General features: G+C 41.9%; 1 protein-coding gene across 9 annotated transcripts in view; it reads right to left on the bottom strand.

Annotated features, from left to right (window-relative positions):
- Heph (polypyrimidine tract-binding protein 1 heph) overlaps window positions 1-23,241 on the bottom strand; it is a 793,543-nt gene that overhangs the window by 430,410 nt on the left and 339,892 nt on the right. For 6 of the 9 annotated variants that reach the window (XM_076827760.1, XM_076827759.1, XM_076827762.1 and 3 more), the window contains exon 2: window positions 11,562-11,716. The exons of 2 other annotated variants lie outside the window; for them this stretch is intronic. In XM_076827760.1, the coding sequence (XP_076683875.1) occupies window positions 11,562-11,642 (81 nt within the window). In that variant the 5' untranslated portion in view covers window positions 11,643-11,716. The remainder of the gene's footprint in view (window positions 1-11,561; window positions 11,717-23,241) is intronic. One more of the 9 variants, XM_076827761.1, reaches the window with a different exon arrangement.

Genomic DNA, 23,241 nt, shown 5'->3' with positions numbered 1-23,241 from the left:
AATTTTGATAAATTTTGCTACATGCGATTTTCTGTGAATTTATTTACCAAATGGCCTGCCTCCTCGACTCTCGAAAATATGTGAAATTGCAGGATTGACATCCCTGTATTTCCAAATGATGTGGGGAAATGTACTAGAGACGAGCGAAAAAATTAAACAAACACTTGTTATAGCGTCTCTCAAGAACACCAAAAAATAGTGTACTACTCTCTGTGCATCTGTGATGAAGAGATATCACTTTCACATAACCTAAAATAGCGAACATAACCTAAAATGGCATAACTAACCTAACCTAAAATAGCGAATAAGTGAAGGGAAGAGAAACAGGCTCGTCAGACACGTAATAAGGGAGCCATTCGAACTTTATACACTGAATATTATTGAGATACTGGTTGGTGAGGCACGGCATGGCAGTGAGCGATGAGGTGGGCCAGGGGTTCCCCGATTTCCTATTAAACGCCGATTTATTTATGGAATATTCAATGGGACTGGAAGAGCCAGAGGCGTCGAGGCGCCTGAGAAAAATTCAAATCGGCCTTGTCGCGGCGGTATCCACCGTCGGTTTTCCGCCAGCGGAGGATTTCCCGCGGAAAACGCGTAATCCCACGGCTAAGACAATCCCTGACTTCCGAGGGTTCAGAAATTTTGACGAGCGTTTCCACATGTCTCTATCCGCCTGAAGAATTCCCTCTATTTTCGCTTAAGTCCTCCTCTAACAACCTGGAGGATTGATTTTTTTTTTTTTTTTTAAATAACTGTTGGCAGAAATGACCGACTGTGAGACATGTATCAAGCTTTTCACAGTGCAGAATTGCTATAATTTTTGCTAAAAACTTGCTTGGCATTTAGAAGAATTTCCTTTTTTGGAAAAGGAAATTTTTCGTTCTACAGTAAGCAAAAGTCTCAAAGAAACATCCCCATAGCTGGGAGGAACCACTGATAATAGTTACAGACAAAGAGTATATTATCGTATACCTACATATATCCAGCAATAACCAGGTCTCTAATGCGCATACCTAAACAGGTAGTGCTATACAGGTCCAAGGGACGCGCTGCGCCTCAGAGTTTTCCTCTATACCAGCAATTTAAACCAAGCAAGATGGTGTGAGCTGACTTTACTAACGAAACCGCCAGAGCGGGCCAAAAAGTGGCAAGGTGGATCACGCTTGACACTTCGACGTCTCACTGTAAGGACTTTTTCTCTTTGATCCGGGACCCGGTCGTGAGGAATGTACTATATTCACGACCAGATTAAAATCCTCGGATCGCTTGCTCAAGTTAGGCATGCCTAAACAGTAGACGAATAGTAGCCGGAGCCCTTGGGCCCCTACACTCCGCACATCAACTTCGACGGAGGATACCTAGCGATAACCCCAAATCCGCCGCAAGAGGGCATTCCCACCGATCCCGCTCTCTCGCAAGTTCTCCCTCAACGACCGATTTGTATATATACCTGTTTCGTTGTACCTCCTAACATCCCCGCATCTGGGGCAGGGCCTGCTAGGTAAGGAGATGAATCCACTAGCAGGCCCAGGACGAAACGCAACCTTCCTTCTCGCTCCTTCCATCCTACCTACCTACCAACCGTTCCAAAACCCTCGCCAAAACTCGTTGAAGATTTGGCGGACGATGTAGTATTGAAGCACTGCTACTAGGGTGGCCAGCAACCAAATCCCACCCATTGAGATTACTTTCTTCCCGCCGCCACTCTTATCTCCTACCGTAAACCTCAGTATTGTTGGGTACATCTATAAGTAACCTGTGCAAAATTCACCAAAAATCTAATTTAAACCAGAGTAGAGGTTGGAAAATTAATGGTCGTCAACGGGGGTAACAGGAAGCCCCGAGGAGCTCGCGCGTTTCGCGTAGTATCGTCGATTGTCCGGACGTGTTTCGACGACAATAACCCCACCCGAGACGACAATAACGTGCTTTCCGGAGCAAAGGAACCCCCGATCGTGAGTGCAGGACGACGTGTCCGGTCCTAATTCCTCTGTTTGCGTATGCAAACGAAGAGACGAGGTCGCTGAGGGTGGCCGGAGCACTTGTGTGTCGCTGGAAACCTCCACCAACAATTGACCGTACATTGGGCTCACTTCTCAGCGTTGAAACCCAAAGAGGAGGAGTTAAGAAAGAGAAGGGAATACTATTTCTTCTTTTTTAGCTCCTAGTAGTCTAATAGTTTGGTCTATTGCCGCGGAATATTGGTTTCTGCCCAGGTGATAGGGATTATTTGCGATCTGAGGGAATTAGGTAGCACGATTGTTAGAGTCACATCTTCACAGACCATTAAACAAAAGTGAATTATGTCAGTGCAGTTTCCTGGAGTAAATAGTACCTGCTATTGCAAGATGAGAAGAAGACCGACTACCCACAAGCTGAAATGTCACATGAGCAAAGGGAATCGCCGGCTCGCTCCACCCAATTCCTTGCAACAAAGTCCGCCGCGTAACGCAGAACGCGAACGACACAAATCACGACAGCCCACGGATATGGAGAGCCGCTAAGAACCTAAAACTAGGATTTCTTGGAGGGGATAGGGTGGAGCGAGCAACATTTCAGCTTGCGGGTAGTCGGTCTTCTTCTCATCTCGCAATAGTACTTTGATCCACTGACATTGGATCCTACCAATAGCCTCAACGTGCAACAATCCTCAACAACGCCTCGAAAAGTCAGTTAAATCGCTAGAAGCCCGGCAGATGTCGCAACAGCGGCCGAACCACTGCGCGACTCTCATCCTGCAGATTCGTGGACGAGCAGCGCCCGCTGGAAATCTGTATTAACTGGCACGGCCTCCTGGGATCGGCCTGCGAAACGTTTGGAAGCAACCTAGAGACTGAGAAAATCGCTGGAACCGACTCGCTGACTGTTGCAATAAAGGGCCCAGGACTGGATCGCACAATGAAACCGCACCAAGGTGATATAGGGAGGGTCGGGGGGCGTCGAATGCGGAAATTTCGAAATTCACCGGCCTTGTTTCCTGGCGGAATGGAAATTAATTCCCTCCGCTGCGCGGTAATGAATTTCGAATTTCATATGCGCGTAAACGGGGACACGTTATGCGTGCGTGACGAACGAACCGGACGACCCGGGAGCACTCGCCAGGTGGAGATAATATGAATAATTCGCAGGGATCCTAGGGGAAGGAGCGGTTCATTGACGCTGGTAACACGGCGTAACTAATTTGATGCCTGTGCTGCGAAAAGGTGGGATTGCGTCAAGCAAGTGATCGAGGCGGTTTTTGGGGATTTTCCTGTTGTTTTTTTTTTGCGGCTATGGTTTAGGTGTTCTTTTTTTAAATAGTTTTTTTGCTTAGGATGCTAAACACGCCGTGCATGCATAATTATAGCACGTCTGTATGAATGATTGTGAATTTTTCTAGGATAGAATTGTATGACAATGTGGGAAAAAATTTGGAAATTTGTGGATCTATTAGCAGGTGCTGATTTTATTTAACTTGTAACCAGTTGGGTGGATGACCCAAGATTTTTGTAAATGTTGATCTATTGACTTACATGTAATTTATAATTACCTGTTTGTTTGGTGAAACATACAAAGGTGATTTGAGTCTATGAGATGTTGTGGTGAGTGATGAAACATGCATTTTATGGCCTATAGCTTCAACTGTATCGATTTACTCACTGTCAGTACTTAGGTAAGTTCAGATTATAAAGCTATGGAGTCATAGAGAAGACTGCAGGAGAAAGGAGTGGGTGGGAAGCAAAGTAACTTAAGCATTAGGCAAGCAATAGTAGCCAATAGTAACCTACTTGCAGCTGAATACGAATCCAATAGTAACCTACTTGTAGCTGAATATGAACCCTAGAGTAACCTACATGTAGTTGAATACGAACCCAAGAGTAACCTACCTACTTGTAGCTCAATGCGAACCCAATAGTAACTTAATAATAACTCGGTAGTAACTCTGTAATGAGCCAATAGTAAATCTATAGCAACCCAATAGTAGCAGAGTTATATCCCAATAGTACCCGAATAGTAACCTATTTAATAGTCACCCAGATGCAGCACTATAGTGCTCTAATCACAACTCAATAAGGGCCAAATATGTAGCACCCCACAGTACCCGAATAGTGAGGATTACTGACAAAATATTAATTTGTTACATGTTCAGCTTGACGAAGCAAGCAGTAGCTAACGAAACTGTTGCACCCAAAGATAGCCTTCAAACTGTAGTTACATCTAAGTGACATTGGGTGGCTAGGATTAACAACCAACTGTTCCTCACAAGCTATTGTGTTCAACATCAAACTTCTAAGAACGATGCACATAAAAGAGTACATACATTTAAATATTTCCGTCGCACTAGAACTTACAATGAAATTGAGGCAACAAAAGCTCCTCAGTTTAAAGAGGAAGTAAGACAACGGAAAAAAGGTTCCCTAACTTCATTGTTTCCAAGCTCTTGAAATCATTAGTGGTCTCTTCAAATGGAACTACACGTTTCCTTAATATTTAAATTGAAGAGAAGTTACAGACTGTTGGACTAAAACTACTAAACCAAGGGTGGGATTTATGCAGAACTAATCAGCGCCAGATTTCTCCAAAGTGTCCAACTTTGAATGCTCATAAACAGTACTCGTTAAGTAGAATATTCAATACGTTATCAGCGCATTACCTACGCATTCACTAGCCCAAGTCTCATCAAAGTTATCAACCACTACCAACTCTCCTTAGGATTAATAAAAGATATGCAATAATTAAGCGATATCAGTGACTTGATATACATAATCTGAACTTGCAAACAAATTAGTGTCTTGTTGAGTAACCCTTAATGGCCCTGATCTTGAAGCAACTAATGATCTCATGACTTACATGTTAATTTAGGTACTCTATCAGATTTATGTCACAGAGCAAAAGAAGGATATTTCAAGCTGGTAATTAATAACTATTAAAAATAAGCAATTAACATTCACATGTTCAATTTCTGCTCGGCGTCGTTTGATTTGCTCGTATTTACTTAAATACAACACAATTCCAGTAAACCGTGTAAATTAAAGCTACCAGCTTACAGAAAACTGAAAAGTAGCAGTTAAGAATTAATTGCACCTTCATTTATTCCTCGAGAGTTATTGATTGTGAGAGTTATCGAGAAAATTATTGAGAACAAAGTACAATCAATTTTTAAGACTTTAAACGTTCCTTCATTCCAGCAGAATTCATACTCATCAAACATTATTATCTCTGCTTTTAACAACAGAACAGTATAATTCTTTCCCAGTTCCCTCGCCATTATTTTTCATCCCTCTTCACAGGAACGAATCCACAAGTCATAAAGAGACGTTAAAACAATTACTAAACATTTATTGGAAATATAATAAGCAAAAGTCACAAAGGAAGAGGAGATGCACAAGTGGGTGGAGCCACCTATTCTCTCCACTGTGTTTTGCAAAAGTTGTGGTGACAGCAAACTACTTTGGAGGTTTGGGAAATGATCTAGTATTGAGGTATTATCATTGAACAACTGGGAACTTAAAAGTCTCCCAAGGACACTTTCATTTTTCACCCCTCCTTCTAACAGCTGACAGCTGCACCTCGCCTTTTGCACTCTACTTCTACTTTTACACGTACTATATAATTTCTAACACTACTATTTTTCTCTTTCTTGTTTTCTTATATGTATTTATGCTCTTTATCTTCTTGGTATTATTCTTCATGTCAACTGGTGCAATAAAGAAGTATTCATCTTCTTAATAATAGGATTAGTATTTTTCTTCTTCTTCTTCTTCTTCTTCTTCTTCTTATTCTGATTACTATTAATAATCCAAACAAATCTTACTACTGCTAGTTACATCTATGTATACCTACAACTCTACCACCAACTTAAAATCCCGTTTAATCTAACTCCTTTATCCGTAGAGTTCCCTAAAAAAAATGAATCTTATGTTGCATTCATCAGTATCCAAAGGCATGTCCCAAAGTTGATCACCATGTAATAACAGATATGACACATACCTGGAGGGTCACTTATGTCTAACATAATTACCATCAACCACCGTCCCTCCCTTTCCCATTCTGTAAAGCCAGTACACGGAGGATCATCCAGTAGATTAGACGCGTAGAGGACTAATATATTACCAGACACCCGTCTCACCGGCATCTCTCAAGTATTTCCAGAGGAATTTTAATTAATATCTCGCGGTTTGCAGAGAGGCGGCCGAAACGCGGCACGAACGGACGCCAGGGGGGACTACAAAGCTCTCAGATAAAAGGCGATACCCGAAGGGTCGCCGGGGGTGTTTTTTTATCGACATCGAAATACCCAGGCGTTTTTTTTTTCGTGGGGCGAGTATGGAGGGTGAGAAGGTGGCAGACGTCAACAGAACCTCGAGGCCAATGACATTGCAAATGACAGCGGGAGGCTCAAGGAATCGCTGGCAATTAAATTCTACTATTTAGGATGATGCGTTAGTGATGGTGGATATATTCGAAAGGCTTTAGAAAAGGGGGAAGTAATTTTCTCATCTTATCTATATCATTGTATAAAAATGTTTGAAAGCACAGAACTCAAATACTACTGAGGCGATTTCGATGAACAATATACCAGAAGAACCTTAGTTTTAATGGGACTGCTGTAGGCTATAGAATAGGTCCAAAATCCACGTGCAGAGGGCGCTGCACTTACTTTTAAAATTAAATGTTAAACAAATTAAATGAGAACGATGTGTATCGATAATCCCTATTTGAGGTGGAGTTTATTTGGACTCCGCCCCTCGAAACTCAAATTCGGATTTCCCATCCCAAAATAGGATTTCCCCCTCCCCCAAACTCTAATTTGGATTCCGCATCCCTCAGTGTCTTATTTACAAAGTGCGTTTACCCGAGTATTCCGATTTTTTTCTGGTTCTGCAATAAAGATTATTATACGCGCAGTTTACTCCTGTTCTGTACGAAATGGAGTCTCCCCGCATTCGACACCCCAGTTTGAGGGTTGTTTTCACCTCTTCAGTAGCTATGGACGATCATCGACAAAAAAAATACATTACTTCTCACCAAAGTTTCGTCAAAATTGGCGTTTCGATGTGTTTCCTTGTGATACAGGTTTGTGGGCGGAGTTCAGAGGAATAGGAGGGGAGAAATAGGTCAGTGGGTGGGGCGTTGAACGCCAGCCCCCCAATACAAATGCCCCGACAGTAGAAGGTGTGTCAGGCTTCCAATCGAATCAATGCTTTTCCAAACGCTCCGCCCACTTTGACCCCCTTCGGCTTTGAGCATGCGCATTGAAGACCTCGCTACTCCTGGTGCACCTATCACTCTCTAGGAAATGATCATTGATAAAATATGCTATGAATTTCGAAGAGGATTTGTCTCGTAAGTTTGCAAAATAACCACAAGTTGGTAGTTTAATCGTGCTTGGATATTTGTACATTTTGGAAACATATCAATAGAAATAGCATTTGTCATTGATGACATCGAATACTTTGAAATATACCTCGATGAAAAGGGAACCTTTCATCCGAATCTGAAAATGTAAATTCTTGTTGGACAGTGTTGCAAAATCTGCCTCTTGTGTAAATATTAACTGGTCCAGCAGTGAACCAGAGCAGTTAAACTGGGAGTGTGATGGGAATTCGGACGAAACGACGATAGCGATGAGGGGAAAACTTTATGTTCCAATCAGTTTTTCGCCGATATTTTTAACATTTTTTTTTTATATGAAGTGTGATCGACCATCTAGGTACTCTTTTAGAATCAAATTTTTAAAATAAAGCATGGAGCGGAGTATTTCCTTCACTGTATACCTATGGAAGCAAACATGTATGTAGTTCAAATAAATAAATTAATAATTGGTTCTGTCATAGAAGTTGAGAAGTTTTTTTGTTACTTCAAAATTTTATTGACTTTTATGATGAAATAGAATTTCATGGTGTTTATACAAAGCCAGTGCATGAATTCATATATAGGGACAATATTCATGTACAATTTAAAAATATGTAAAATACGCACATGCAAAACTTCTAAAGCACAGTGTAAAGAATCTACAGTATACTTTTTGGGCACATGGTAAAAATGTATTCATCTTCGCACACGAGGCGTCAATAACATAGCCGAGCGGAAGGAGCCGGCACGTTTTATAGGGGAAAAAATTTCTAACCCAAATTTGAGTTTGGGGGAGAAATCCAAATCTGTGTTTGGCGGGAGGGGAAACCCAATTTGGAGTTTGGAAATACAAAATTGGATTTCCCTGCTCAAAACTCAAATTTGAATTCCCCCTCAAAAATCAAATTTGGATTCACCGCAATACTCAAATTTGAATTCCCCCTCAAAAATCAAATTTGGATTCCCCCTCAATACTCAAATTTGAATTCCCCCTCAAAAATCAAATTTGGATTCCCCCTCAAAACTCAAATTTGGATTCCCCTTCAAAACTTAAATTTGGACTCCCCCTCAAAATTCAAATTTCGATTCCTCCTCAAATTTCAAACTTGGATTGCCCATCAAAACTCAAATTTCGATTCCCCCTCAAAACTCAAATTTCGATTCCCCTTCAAAACTCAAATTTGGATTCCCCCTTAAAATTCAGATTTGAATCCCTACCGCAAAACTCAAAATTGGGATTTCTAATCTCTAAATTGGATTTCCCCCTCCCCAAAACTAAAATTTGTAATTTTCTCTCCCTCAGAACTAAAATTTTTATTTTCCCCTCCCTCAAATCTCAAATTTCGATTACCAAACTCAAAACTGAGTTTCTGCCATTCCCTCGATCTCCAAAATATTGCATGCTTTTTTGCACACGACTATAAATTACCATACTCCAGAAGAATAAATAAAAAATACCTAAAATAAGTAAACACATCGATACGACCAGTCCAAATCCACTTATTCCACCCTTTTTCCCATACTCGCACATTCCCCCGTCGCGCCAAAGCGTGAAACGCGTTTCGAAAGACGTGGCTGGCCTTCATGCAAACAGAAATGCAGATACCCCAAAGGGAAGCTAGAGAGGGACGATACAGTGCTCCATCCCCGCGGAGAATTCCCAGGCAAACGCGGGGAACGAATTCTCTTTTCGCGTTTGTGCCCGCGAAAGTCGCGTCAGCTTCGAAACGAAATTAAGTCTTTAAATTTGCAGGATTATCAGCGGGAACACGGGGACATAATAACGCCGCGTGGCATCCTTGGGGCGGATTTCCAAGGACTGCTTCACCCTTAACGGAATTAAGGTAGACGGCGGTTACGAATGCTGCTCTCGACAAGCTTATTTACGGTTAATTTATTGATGGGAGAACTAACCGTATTTCCACGCCTTGAGGTAGATTGCATAATTGTTGATGAATTGATTATGATGATGATATGTTTTTATTACGTAGGTACTAACTGGCGGTGTATGAATAACGAAAAGAAACATTGAAAATTGCAAGTCGACGGAGGGTAAAAGTCGAGATCCAAAGCATGCTTTGGTATTAAATTTTTCATGTGTACTTTGGGTCACTGATTTGGATCCAATTTTTCACACAGCTATTTAGTAAGCCACCTGTATAATAATTTGTCAAATGCATAGGACGTATTAATGAAAAATTTGCAAGGAAATCCTGACAAGGGAAGTTCGGCAACTCGAAAATTAAAAAAAATACTGAAACTTTGCAGAAATGTAGCTCAAGTGATGCTTATATAACTATTTTTTGATTCGGCAATAAAACACGGTCCTAAGGGTGAAAACACCACCTCGAAAAAATAGCGAGTTTTCAGATTATCCGCAATATCTACGAAACTGTAAAAAATATCAAAAAGAAGTTAAATTCAAAGTTCTATAGTTTTTTATGTCCTATAACACAGCGATAAAGAATTTGCGAAAAAAAAATTTTTTTTTCAAAATGTATCCCCACCGCCATTTCTTTCGAAAATTCGTTATCGCCATGTTATAACATATCGAAAGCCATAAAACTTTAAATTGAACTTTTTTTCGATATCTTTTAGGGTTTCGCAGATATTCACGTTAATATGAAAACTCACAATTTCTTTGAGGGGGTGTTTTCACCCTTAGAACCATTATATTGTCATCTAAAAAAATAGTTACGTTATTAGCATCACTTGAGCTAGATTTCAACAAAGTTTCAAATTTTTTTGAATTTTCGAGTTGCCGAACTTCTCTTATAAGTTTTTGTGGCAACTCAACTGCCATCCAGGCGTACGTGTACACTTTTTTCTGTTCATTATTCCTACGATTAGCTATTTAAATTCAATTAGTTCTTAGTCATACATAGATCCATGTAGAAAATTTGGAAGAAATCAAATTTTGATTTCGATTGTCTTGTGAAATCTTGTGTACCTACTGACTAACTAAATGCACAATTTTATCCAAATAGATGGTACGACCTTGCACATTTCTCTTGTCAAAAACAACAAGACAATGGACATATGTTTATACAGACTGTTGTTTTTTTTTTTTTTTAATAACAGTACTTTCCACATAGATATGAAGAAACTCCCTGTATTTTCTTATTATTAGTATATTAGTGCTGAGGGTTTTAAATTGCGCCTACGTTGTGTGACGTTTCAAAAGCCCACGTCAGGAATACACATAGAACTCCTAAACTGCAATCGGTTATATCCTGAAAGCTAAGCTTGAGATCGCAAAATGACAAAGAGCGTTCCAATTCCTTTTGGTACAAGGAATTTTCGAAATTTGCCTAACCTTCTAATTTTTATATAAATCTAATTTTTATATAAATTTAATTTGGACCTCCTTTGATCCAATACGCCAGCCACCTCAAACGTTGTCCCCTGTTTGGTAATTATTGATGTGACGTACCTGAATCGCGTAGATATTAAATTTCTCAAATAAACAGTGCGAAATATTCAGAATTATTAATAAATCAGACCTTAGTAATTCTACTCTAAAGAACATTGATAAAAAGTCTGAATGTTAACATCTACAATGTGACAAGGCAGTCAAAAAGATACACGAAAGAAAAAGTTTGATAAATTAACCCTCTCAGCGTTGTCACGTATCAGCACGCTCATCGCTAGTCGGCGCAGCCCGTGCGGAGGCCGCCTTTAGGCGTTCAGCCAATATGACTAACGTACAGGAGCAAAGCATTCCCGCACGCGGGGTGCGCTCACCGGTTGAATGTCACCAGCGCTGAGAGGATTAACGGCATGCCTTCTCCAGGTTGGAAATAAAGTGGAAAAACAAAACAAGAGGAAATTGCAAATCACGTACTCACACGTCACATCAGTATTTTGGTCGTGACGGAAGCAAGCAACTACAGTTCAGAATTGGTGTCATTCGTAGCATTGTGCTGTACAATATTCACTGACAGAGGATAGAGAAAGATTGAGAAAGGGTACGACGTTGGTTCACTTACCCCAAAACACCGACTAAATTTTACGCTTATTCCTTGCCTTTTCTTATTTCTTTTTTTTTTTTTTCAAAACTCTACTTAGGTCCCGCCTATGAAATTGATTATTACGAATCGAGAATGTCGACGCCAGAGCACTGCCACGTTAATTCTTCGAGGGCGCGTGAATTGTCGTGATTAGAAGAAAATTTGGTCAAGAAGATCTGCGTCGCCAATCGAAACTGGATCATCGCGACTCACCTTTATTCCGAGGGTAGGAGTCAGCATTCCATAGTCGGTAAGGGGTGGCAGCATAACGGGGGGTAGGTTTGCCATCATCATACTGTCTAGAATCTTCGCACGTACTTTCCCTTCGTGCACAGAACACAAATCAATTTATTGCTTACTAGACCTACCTGAAACAGAAGAGAACAGAGGAGCATTAGGTGTTGCTGCAACTTCATGGAAACCAGAGGGGTCGTAAAGCAGAAGGAAGTGTACCAGGGGAAACTTCTCTCTGAGAAGAAATATGTAAATTCAATAAGGGCAAGAAAATGCTGCATGATCTATGGGGCACTTCTTGACGTGCGTGCAGTACAACAGGGGTGGAGGGTAGAATCTAGAAACTGTCGCGTCCATTCATAACAAAACGCATACAACAATTGTAAAATACAGTTCTGAGGTTCCACTACCGCATCTGGTTCCGAATGGCAATGCTCACCGCAAAACCAAATTTTTAAAAATGCTTCTTGGATGTCGCTTGTTATTTAATTATAAACGTAAATATTTTTCTACGAAAAAATTACCAAATGTTCTTTAAATGTTGCTCTTTGAAACGCAAAAAGTTTTGTAAAATTATACGCTTCCGCTTCTTCAAAAAAAAATCACAAATATTCGCCTCTTTTCGGCCGCCTGACTAGGTATAACCCTTTAATTAGCGCTCAAAACATGCACCCCAACTGTGCCCCCTCCTCCCACCACGAGGAACTGTTTTTCCTCAGCCGAAATCCAATTCACTTGGAAAAAGAAACAGCACAAAAGAACCCACAAATCTGCAACGCATCCCGGCGTCCCGCGGAAAGGGGGACGGAATCCGCGCGGCCCCGAGTCTAGCAATCAGCAAACTTGGTGGCAGTTTCGCGTGCAAGCCGCCCCGCGCTTTCCTTATCTTAAATCCGCGCGGAATGCAGAAAGTGTAACAAAGGCTGCGGAACCGTGGCTCCCAGGTATCTACCCGATGAACTTTTCTCGGGCCGCGGCGACACGTTCCGCGCAAACATTGTTCCGAAGTCGTCTCGAATCGAACGGGGGAAGTCCCGCGAGTTACAGAGTTCTGGAGTTTCGTCGAGCCCCCCCCTCCCCCAGCCACGTTTCAATTACACCAGGCAGCCAATTAAGAAATTAATCCATTAAGATTAACGTGAACCGCGATGGGGATTGTACGTGGGAAAGGTTGAGTGAAGCCTGGTCACATACAACGTGATCATTGTGACCGGGCCGCACCACTGTGGCCAGGGACTGTCTTCACCGCAACCGCGGTTAGGTGACAGAAACGTGTGCCAAGTGATTTCCTTATTGCAAAAGCCTGGTGTGTGTTTAGAAATTATTCAAGGCGAGCTGAATCTTCATTTTTATTGATTGGTGCATATAGAAGTGTCTGTTATAGAAATATCTAGCTTCCTAGTGGGGGTAAAATGTAGCACCAATACAGTGGAGTAGGTAAGACATCTTTATGGTTAAGGGTATTACGTATACTGACTCGTGTAAATGATTTTGTGAAAGAGTGCAACAAATTGCTCCTATTGACACCAGGTTTAGGATAAGGAGGAGTTAATTTTTAGTGTTACAGAATTTTTGTAAGAATTTTCAACGGAGACTATTAAAATGGATGAATTACTCTGAATAACAGTTTTCTTAGAAAATCTTGGATTGCACACCACACCCTACTGGGTCAAATGCATTCCAGACACCTGAAAAGGTCAGTATTATATCAGCAGACAGTCCCTGAACGCCACAAACGTCTTGATAGAAGTTCTGGAACATGTTGCGTGACAATCCGCATGCTATCATTGTAAAGAAGCTGTACTATTGAATTATTGACTATAATTCATGTTCTTGTATTACTTATTTGCATGGCAACCCAATTTGGGTGTTCCTGAACTGCCTGAAGGAAAACTGAAGTATCACGAATTTCAAGCACTGATACACCACACATGCTGCTGTGGTGGTGTACAGCGAATCGTGTGAAGTAGTGCACAAATTTTTTCAACACCTCTGGCAGGTCATTCTGTATGAAAAAGGTTATGTACAGTACGACACTTGCTTCACTCTTTCCCGAGATAAACGCAGCTCAGTGTTTTGACATCAGCCATAGTAACTGTTGATGAACACAAAATACTTGACTACTATCCCAGGTCACCCATTTATTGCAATTTGATGCTGAGAATCGAGCTGCATCGTGTCGTGTAGATTTCCACCCAGCCCCCAAGGAAAATTCCTATTAATATTACGATTGTTTCCAGAAAACTCAGCTAACTGATCTCCCACAGCTACTGCGACCAGTGGCAGTAGCTGGATTGACGAGACGCAGATGTTTCTCAGTTATTTTCTAGACTTAGCACCTCTGTACACCCTTTTTATACTAGTTTCAGCTCATCTATTCATAGTGGCAGAGAAATTTAAGATAGAAAGCCATCATTAGATTCCCACACCTAGTTTTCGTAAAATCCAGGTGACTGGTGCTTGTAGTATCTCCGCTACGATTTACCAGCAACGACGGAAATTAAACCGCTCTAAGTACACTTTAATTAGCCGCGGGGCAAACAATCAAGGCTTTAAGCCGCTGATTTACATGAAAACCGTGCGTGTAGATCCAACTGAACGGGGACGGTACTGCGAATCAGCCTGCCCCCAGAAGAGATCGCTAGTCGCGTCTGCGAGAAACGAGACTCTCGATGATTTTCGGTGTTCGAGCTCGCGATCACGTAGCACGGAACGCTGAGCCGCTCTAAGTGCTCTTCAATTACTCCATGGGTCGGCCAATTAAGAACTTAATCCAGCAACATTTCGACGCAAAGCGCCTAGGGAGACACAGTTAAAGAGGGAGGCAAATAAAAAGGGTTCTATTCAAAGTTTAGTTGCATCATTCATGTTATTATTCATGGGATGCCTGTATTTGTGGCTAGAAGTGTCTTCAATGAGGAAGATTCCTGAATCTGGGTATTCTTAGTCCTAGCTCATCGGGTTATTCGTGTAGATCCTTAGCCTCAACTACTCCTTGGTCTATCAGAGGTGGGACAAAAGGTGATTTTAAGAAGACACTTTTGGGATCTAGCTATTGCTAGTACTAATCATCCATTAATTGATCTAGATCCTTCGTAACGAGATCGGAAATCTACCATAGAATATGGTTCTCGATGCAAACATCTGGACTCTAGCTACCTCTAGACCTAGGCTGGGGAACTAGATACACTTTTTCTTTAAAGAAGTATGAGAACTCAATAATTCGGAGATTCCCAAAGTACAGAGAACAAACAGTGAATGAGAAATAGAAAAAATCAACCATTCACAAAGTCGCAAACAGTGGTGCTCAAACGCTTATGCCTCTATTTTTTCGAAATGGTATCAATGCGAGACGACAGAGTCGCGTGAACGAGGACATCGAGCCAACCATCTCCAAGTTGCCGCGAATATTTCTTAACGTTAAACAACAAGAAGGATCAGGGATAAGGACGAGACCGGGAGGGGGTTTGGGGTAGGAAGAAGTGGATAGTTCGGTCGAGTACACGGAAACAGCGTGGAAACACGGCGTTCACGGAAATAGAGATTTCGCGGAAGGTCTTACGTCGGATTTGCCGGTTAAGTCGCCTCGGATCGTGCTGTTACAACGTTTTCCCTTCCGCCCCCCCTCCCGGCGAAGCGTCGCGCTCCCTCGGCCACCTCAACCGCTCCACCAGCTCGCAGATCGACGACGGCCACGTGACACCAATCTAAGTTTCGAACTCATCCTTCAACCTCCTTCTTTCCTTCGTTCCCACCGACCTACGTTTTCGAGAATCTGTGATTCCTATTCTGGCGCCAGCGTTGTATCTTAATTAGTTACTTGATCCTGATCAACATTTATAATATCCCATGACCTTCTTGAATGAATGGAGATGCAATTTACTAAAGTGCGTACTTTGGTGCCCAATCGCTTTTTAAGGTGTGAAAACTAACCTCAAAGTCAAATAGGCACTCTCACTTTTTCGCGCGTAACTCCTAAAGTACAAGCGACAGAACAAGGATTTTAAACCAAAGTTTAATGGCACGATAAGCGCTGCAGACTTGCGCTAACAAAATTTTGAAAAAAGATTTCTTAAGTTTTTTCGAAGAAATTACAAACTTTTGTTGACGCAAGCTTGGAGCGCTTATTGTAGCATTACACTTTTCATAGAAATCTACCATGGTCCATGTGTTCAGCACAGTATTCTACTAGCGTGAATTATATATCAATATGTAAAATTTACATACCCTCCCTTAAGAAATGCCACAGAAGAAATTTCCAATTCACGAAAAACTACTCCAAGCCCCAAAATTCAACTCTACTACAATGCAATCAATCACAGCCGCCATCATTAACCTCCCGCGCCATCTATCCTCAAGGTGTAGTGATGAATAGGTACATTGTAAATAGGTATCTACATAATGCCGAGCAACGCACGGAGGAGTCCAGGATGACGTTGTCCACTGTACACATAAGAACCAGAATATAAAAATCGAAACGCGTCCAGTTCTCAGCATCCCTCTTGCTCAGGGTCCGTGCTGCTTTTTTCACTCTGCCGCCTTCTTCCCTTTTCCCATCCTTTTTTTTTTTATAGGGTTGGATATTTTATTCAGCGGCACTCCGGTAGCTCGCTTCTCGCAGCGTTTGATATTGCAGTCTCATTGCATAAAACCCGAGGCTTGCATAAAACACGGGCCGGCGTTTCTCCAGCGGGAGCTGACGGCACGGAAAGACAGCCAGATACGGGCAGCCCCGGGACGCCGCCCTATGCCCCATGGGCAGCGCGAAAAAATTTCATCAGCTCGAGGATTAAGCGTGACACGCGCTAACGCCGGGCGCCTGGCGCTGGCCTCTGTCGTTTCTTTGCTGCAAGACGAATCATGGGACACCGAATTCCTGTTTGTCTGCATAATTAGCAGTGGACCGTTTGCAGAACGAAACCCAGCACGAGTTTATTGCAGCAGGTTATAATAAAGGTTAGAGGTAATAATAACGGTAAGAACTGTAACGCAGCGCGCAGGACACTTAAGAATAGTGATGTGCTGCCCTCTATCGGCTGTTTAAGTGGCTGATCCTTGACACTGACTGCTACGCTATTGTCGCACGTCTTTCGTTCACTCATTGTCAGATTCATTTGCGTCTATATTGAAAATCCGGCTATTTTCCGATTTTGTTGATCTAATTAAAAGAAGGAAGTTACAGTCTGCGAGTTATAACACAAAATCGGAAATAGCCGAATTTTCAGTGGTTAATTTCACCCCCTTTAAGTGGATTTGGGCAGCAAACCAAATTGGGTTGTAATCAGGATGAAATCCCCTACATATTCACAAAGTTTCAGAATTTTTTGAATTTCCGGGTTCGGGATCTTCCCTTGTGAGATCTGATTGCGATTCTGGCGTAACGCAGTTTAAATAATGCCGCATTTTTAAGGAACGGAATATCCACGTTATGGGGGGGGGTTACCTGTATGGCGTTCAGTAGCTTGTAATTACTTAATATCTTCGTTCCTTCTTCAAATAATTCATCATCTGATACATAACAGCTACGTGTCCATAGATTCATAGGAGTAATTGCTCTCAGGTGATTGGATGTGCTCTGTAGCATAGCCATACTCAGCTCTGATCTTATCTCGAACTATCAAGTTTGTGACAATTAGAAGATCATGTTGGATCTGATAATAAAAGAAGAACGCACATAACATGTTGAAGATAGGGCTGTGTCTACCTGCCTAGATGGATGTCTAAGATGTCTAGGATGGATGATAGGATGTGTACCCGTCTAGATGAATGTCTAAGATGTCCAGGATGAATGATAGGATGTCTAGCTGTGTTTATGCACAGTTGTCTTTAAATACCTATAGTATGTTCAGGTTGACAGTATCTATAGAACACTATGACAGCTATGGAATATTTGGACCAGCATGTTTGCACATGATTATACCCTATTTGGAGGAAACGTCTATAAATGGCTACAGTATATTTAGAACTTCACTTATAGTACATTGAAATATCGGTATTTACAGAAGCATGTAGCATTTAGAGGACGGCATTAATAGATATCTATAGGCCTGGTGGTCCTACATGGTCACACTCTATTTATATCTAGATATCTGCTATACCATATTTAGAGCCAGATACTTATAGATCCCTTCAACATATTCAGACCTAGGTGTTCATAGATACTTACAGTATAATTAAGTAGGTGACTATAGACACGCGTGGTTTAAATGCACAGATACTTAGACTTCACTAGGGAGGTATGATAATGGACAATTAAACATTGCCTTGAGGAAACAGACACTAATGCTTCGCCCACAATTAGTTTACTCCAGTTGAATGGAGCTCGTCATTTCGAAATAACATATATTTCTTAACGTCGAAATAAAAAATAAGAATAAAAAATCCTGTTTGATTCAGACGCTGTCGTTCCAACCGACGACCATTATCCTCTATCATTACCAGAAAATCACACTAAACGTCCGCAGTGCATCATCATTCACGCGTCACTGTCAATATTTCTAATGCAGGTACACTGATTGCCAATTAGTAGCACGAACGTGTATCGACCGATCGAGAGCCGGCGTACAGGGGCGACCGACTGGACTCGTTAACGTGTCCTAGGTTTCTGATTTTGATATCGACAAGGAAATCGCTCCTCATCCGCGATCATGATGGTTTATCTATCCTCCAGGATTCGGCGGGACCCTGTCGTCATCAGTCGAGTGCCTTCCCCCACTTTGCGATTAGCTTCGATTGGACGACCTAGTTGTGGCTCCAGTATGCACCAAGGTGGATTCGAGCGCCTTTGTTCATCAGGTTTGAGTAAGTTTTGAGAAAATAAGTTGTAATTATAGCGAAGGGTGGAGCGGTCATGAATATAATAATACTTCATGTTTAAAGCCTTATAGATGTAAGATCATAGATCTTGTCAGGGAATGGGCATTTATAAGGCTAAAACTCTTTGCGGTTAGACAACTGTAGCATTATTTGGAAAGTGGAATTGTAAGGAAGTGTTTAAGGAAGAATTCAGTACACCCTTCCAGTTCCTAGAATTTTCTTCCTGAGTCCACCTCCATAACCTCAATTTAAAGTGGAGAAGCACTAGTACAATGCCAATTGAACTCTCATTACATCAAATAAATAACAAACACTAGAATCCGTGACAGTACTTGAGTGAACCCCTAACATTTCCTACCGCAGTGGCGCCATCTACTGAACGCATACAACCTGTCAACTCACCACTCTTTCCCTCAAAGTCGGTGTCAGAGTCCTAACTCTACCATGAATTTATCCAACAATATACCCAACATCCTTCAAAGACAAACAATTTAAGTACAAAATAATAAGACCTAACAGGACAAAAAAGTCCCAGAATTTCAACTCCACTCTTCGTCCCTTCAACACCACCAGAGATAGAATTCTAGACACGTCACCGACCCAGCACAAAGTGAGCTTCAAGGGGACGCTCAAAGGGATAATTGCACGCGTTATTCCGCGTTAATACCATCGGATAAAGTGTCCATGGCGTGTCCACCTTTGGTTACTTCGCTTTGGAACACCCTCTCTTCTTTTATTCCCAGCGGTTCCAGTTTCTTCCTCTTTTAGCTCGGCGCGTTCCTCTCGTTATTCACCAAAGCCCGTGGTGCTCTTTCCCTCGCGCGCCGCGACCGTCCGCGTTTGATTAATTCTGTATCCAACCATGGGTAATTCGCTGGCGATTAACTCCGCGCTGAGAGGAAAACACTAAGCGATGAAGGGAGGGAAAGCGGTGCAGACGCGCAAATGCAGATGTCAGGTCCGCTGAATCGCCCATGCGGTGGAATTTGTTGAGGGGTTTGAATCATTGAAAATGTGTAATCTCTGGGATTACTTACTAAGGATAATTCAAAGGTGGTGTATGAAAAATTGGGAGCACATTCTGCTTGTGGAACAAATACAGATGGGTCTAGCAGTTTCAAAAATGCAGGACTCATGTTGTTTCTGCCTCGAAATAGGGTGATAGCTATCCCCTTCACTTCTGTTGTTGCCGCGACGCATGAGATGCAACGAGCGGAAAGGTCACTCAATCCCTGTGGCTCATATGCTACGCAATGAGGCAATAACGGCAAGCCGAAGAGACTCGAAGGTGACAGTTCGGGGCTAACCGTCGCCTTCTTTCGGGACAAATTTGTACCATGTAACTGTCTTCGTCTAAATCTCCACCAGACACAGTGCGCTTATGCTCTCTAGCATACCGAAGTGTCGGCGAAGCTTTCTGTGCAGTGAACTCGCGTCAGAAGTCGGGAAAGCAGGAGGAAGAGGCGGCTAGCACCGGACGCGTCAGAACGGGACCCCTCGGTCATCGTTGCCGGAGATGACGCGTGTTTTCAATTACCTCACAGCGGCTGGGCAGAGCGCGCTCGAACGAACGAACAGGCTGAAACGATGAACGGGGTTGGCACGTCGTTGCCTGGGACAATTTACATTTTTAGCCAATATGCACGGCCACGCCATCTGCTCGACGGACCGTGGCGCGCCTCTGTCTCCCTCTACACCGGCCGGCTGTCCAATTTTCCCTGCCCATTCCTGCTCGCGCGGGCCTATCGTCGCCGCGCGAAATACCGATTTCACGTCGTTACGCCGAGCTTGGTGTACCTGTTGCCGGATTAGCGGCCCGTGCTGCGCTGCGGAGGCGTCCACACTTCCGGGGGAGTTGTCTTCGAAGAGGCCGGAGTACTCTGGGGGGACAGCGCGCAACGGGTGTCGTTGGGGTGTCGATGGGTGCTGCTGAAGGATGGTACTATTGGGGTATGGTTGGTTAGAAATTGATAATGGAGATGGATGGTACTACTGGAATGCTGCTGGTTAGAAACAGGTGCTGGTGAAGAATGGTACTATTTGAATATTATTGATTGCAAGTGGGTACTGTTCGAGCATGATACTGTTGGAATATTGTTGATTATAAATGGCCACCTCTGTTGAATGGTACTTTTGAGATATTGTTGATTACAGATTTGTACTGTTGGAGGATTGTACTACTGGAACAGTATTAATTAGATATGGGTACTGGTAAAAGAATGTGCTAGATACTGGAGTATTGTTAATCAGAAATTTGTAGTGATGAAGGAATGTACTATGGGGATATTCTTCATTATAAGTTGGCATTGCTGAACGATGGTACTATTGGACTACTGGCGAATATAAATGGCTGATGGTGGATGTTACTATAGTCTGATTTACTAAAGAAGGCGCCTTGGGACCGGGACCAGAACTTGCGATGTTGCCGCTACTCCAGGCTCGTGATTGGTGCTTCCCCTACGCGGCTCCCTACGCCTTAGCCAATGACTTTCGACTACTTAACTCTGGGCCTGGAGTAATTTCGTTGTCTTTGTCGGGTGTATAACGCTATCCTCGTCGAGACGGCGAGGCCAACGTCCTTCCCATAGAAATTTGACAGAATGTCGAATCTTATTGGCGACTGCGGACGGTACGCGGCATGCAGAATGAATGACGGACAAGTGGAGGAATACAGGCTCATAGGATTCTTATTCTATTTAGGGTCATTCCACGCCAAATCGATCACTTTTTGCAATCGATGTCAGAGAGGCTTTCAGGCATCACTTTGCTGGTTTTGAATTTGTTTAATTTTTGCCTATTGTCATGAAACCCAGCTGTGCCTATGAATTTTTATCTCGGAAACTCTTTATCCTATTGATTTCATTATTTTTTTATTTTAATCCAGAAGGTGCGGCCTATTCTGATAATATTTTTTTAGATAGAATAATTAATTTTGTGATTTTTAAAATTATAACCGAAGTTTTATTTTGCAAATTTCTCCTAGAAGGTCGCTTGTTTCCAAATTGTAAAAAATATGCCCCTATTTCTTCAAATAGATTGACAAATTCAAAACTTTATTCTGACAGATTAATTATTCTCGATTAAAATAAAAGAAAATTAACCCAATGCTGTTGATAGTTTTCGAAATAAAAATTCAGAAGTACAGCATCTTTTCACGAACATAGGCAGTAATCGGACAATTCAAAGTCCTATATTTTGCAACCAAGTTCAAAACCTGTTGAACACTCTCTTAAAGCTTTCCATAATTTCACGTGATTCACGTAATACATATTGCGTTCCGATTAAAGTCTCTAAAAATGTGATCGATTTGGCGTGGAGTGACGTGTAGATGAAGGAATCTGTTTTATCGAGCCAGTGAGACAGATACAGCTGCACTTGAAGATAAAAAGAGACTTCCGATCTGCTACACAACGTGACAACGTCGCACGAAGTACGGAGCAGGCATCGGGTCTCTCCCGAGCCACGCGCGCCGGCCCACGGGCCGCCCAGGCGCCTTCTTTAATAAATCACACTATAGTGGAATTATGTTAACTATAAATTGGTACTGTTGGAGGATGATTAGTTTTAGCATGGCGCAGCAACCCCTAATTATTGGCTGCGAACGATATAGGTTGGAACTAAAGGGCAGTGATTATCCTGTAAATGTAGGAAAGGGATTAGTAGGGTTGAACAGATGTGATGGTTCTAAATTGTAGGCTGAGCATTTAGTAAAACATGATTTTCACGTGAGCGGAAACGCAATCTAACCTAACTAAACGAAGTGTTAAAGACCACTATTACGCTGGCTACCTGGTTCAGCTAAAAATTAACCACTTTGTTCCGCTTAAAGCTTTCTTAATACCAAGAAGATTGTCTCTCCTCATCCTTAAAGCTAAGAAGCCTTTTAGCAATAAAATCTGAGTGGCCTGCGAGTTTCTTCCTCATTTAAGAGAAGATATTTTCACCTCCAGGAGGATCCTTTGAAAATTCTCGTACTATACGCGCAACTGTTGGTCTCCTGAATCTTATAATGCCTACAATAATTGAAGTGTCCTTAACAAACAGTTCCCTACCTTTCAATTCATCGCAGGAAATTTACGCAAGTGAAAATCTTTTGTCTGAGACTAAGAAGATCAATGTACCCCCAGATGAAGCTACTTGTAATCCTAGCAAACCGTGGCAATACACTTCCAAAAGGAACATGGGTACACCTAGATACTCCAAATGGTAAATATAAAATCTATTCAAACAGATAATGCAACTGAATAGAACTAAGACCTAGCGCATACTTGTCAGCTTCTCATCGACTCAACAAAGTAGTCAAATTGATACTCGAACGTTTTTCTGCAAAATATCAGGCAAGTATCAATCAACAGAGTAATAATTCCTATTTTTCCTTAAAGAGTAAATAATAGAGATTGTCAGTCGATAATTTGCGCAGCGCGCCCGATTATTGTTCGGCTAAACAATTTTGTCGACGAGAAAAATGCAAATAGTGAGCCATGTACACGATTCTTTCATTCCCTACACTTGATGATTAGCTTCTATCCTTGCATATTAAAAGAAATTAATCTACTGGGAAAAAATCCCTGTGACAATTATCATTATATTTACACAGAGTTTGAGAAGGCGCAATTTGATACCTACACTTGTAGATGTTAATTGTGATGATGATTCAACAAACTTACTACTAGTCGAAAGCTAGCCCACAATAATTAGAAGGAAGACTCTTGCCATAAACACAAAAAACTCACGTTCAGCTCAAAACAGCCTGCCATTTAAAAATCTTCATCAATAGGAAATACTTTTGGGTCCACCTTTCAACCCCTAACATCTAAAAAGCACTTTGGAACACTGTCCCGAA

The sequence above is a fragment of the Andrena cerasifolii genome, chromosome 15 (assembly GCF_050908995.1).
Source record: "Andrena cerasifolii isolate SP2316 chromosome 15, iyAndCera1_principal, whole genome shotgun sequence".
NCBI lineage: Eukaryota > Metazoa > Arthropoda > Insecta > Hymenoptera > Andrenidae > Andrena > Andrena cerasifolii.
Note: the sequence above shows the minus strand (reverse complement) of the source record. Positions and strands in the feature narration are given on the sequence as shown.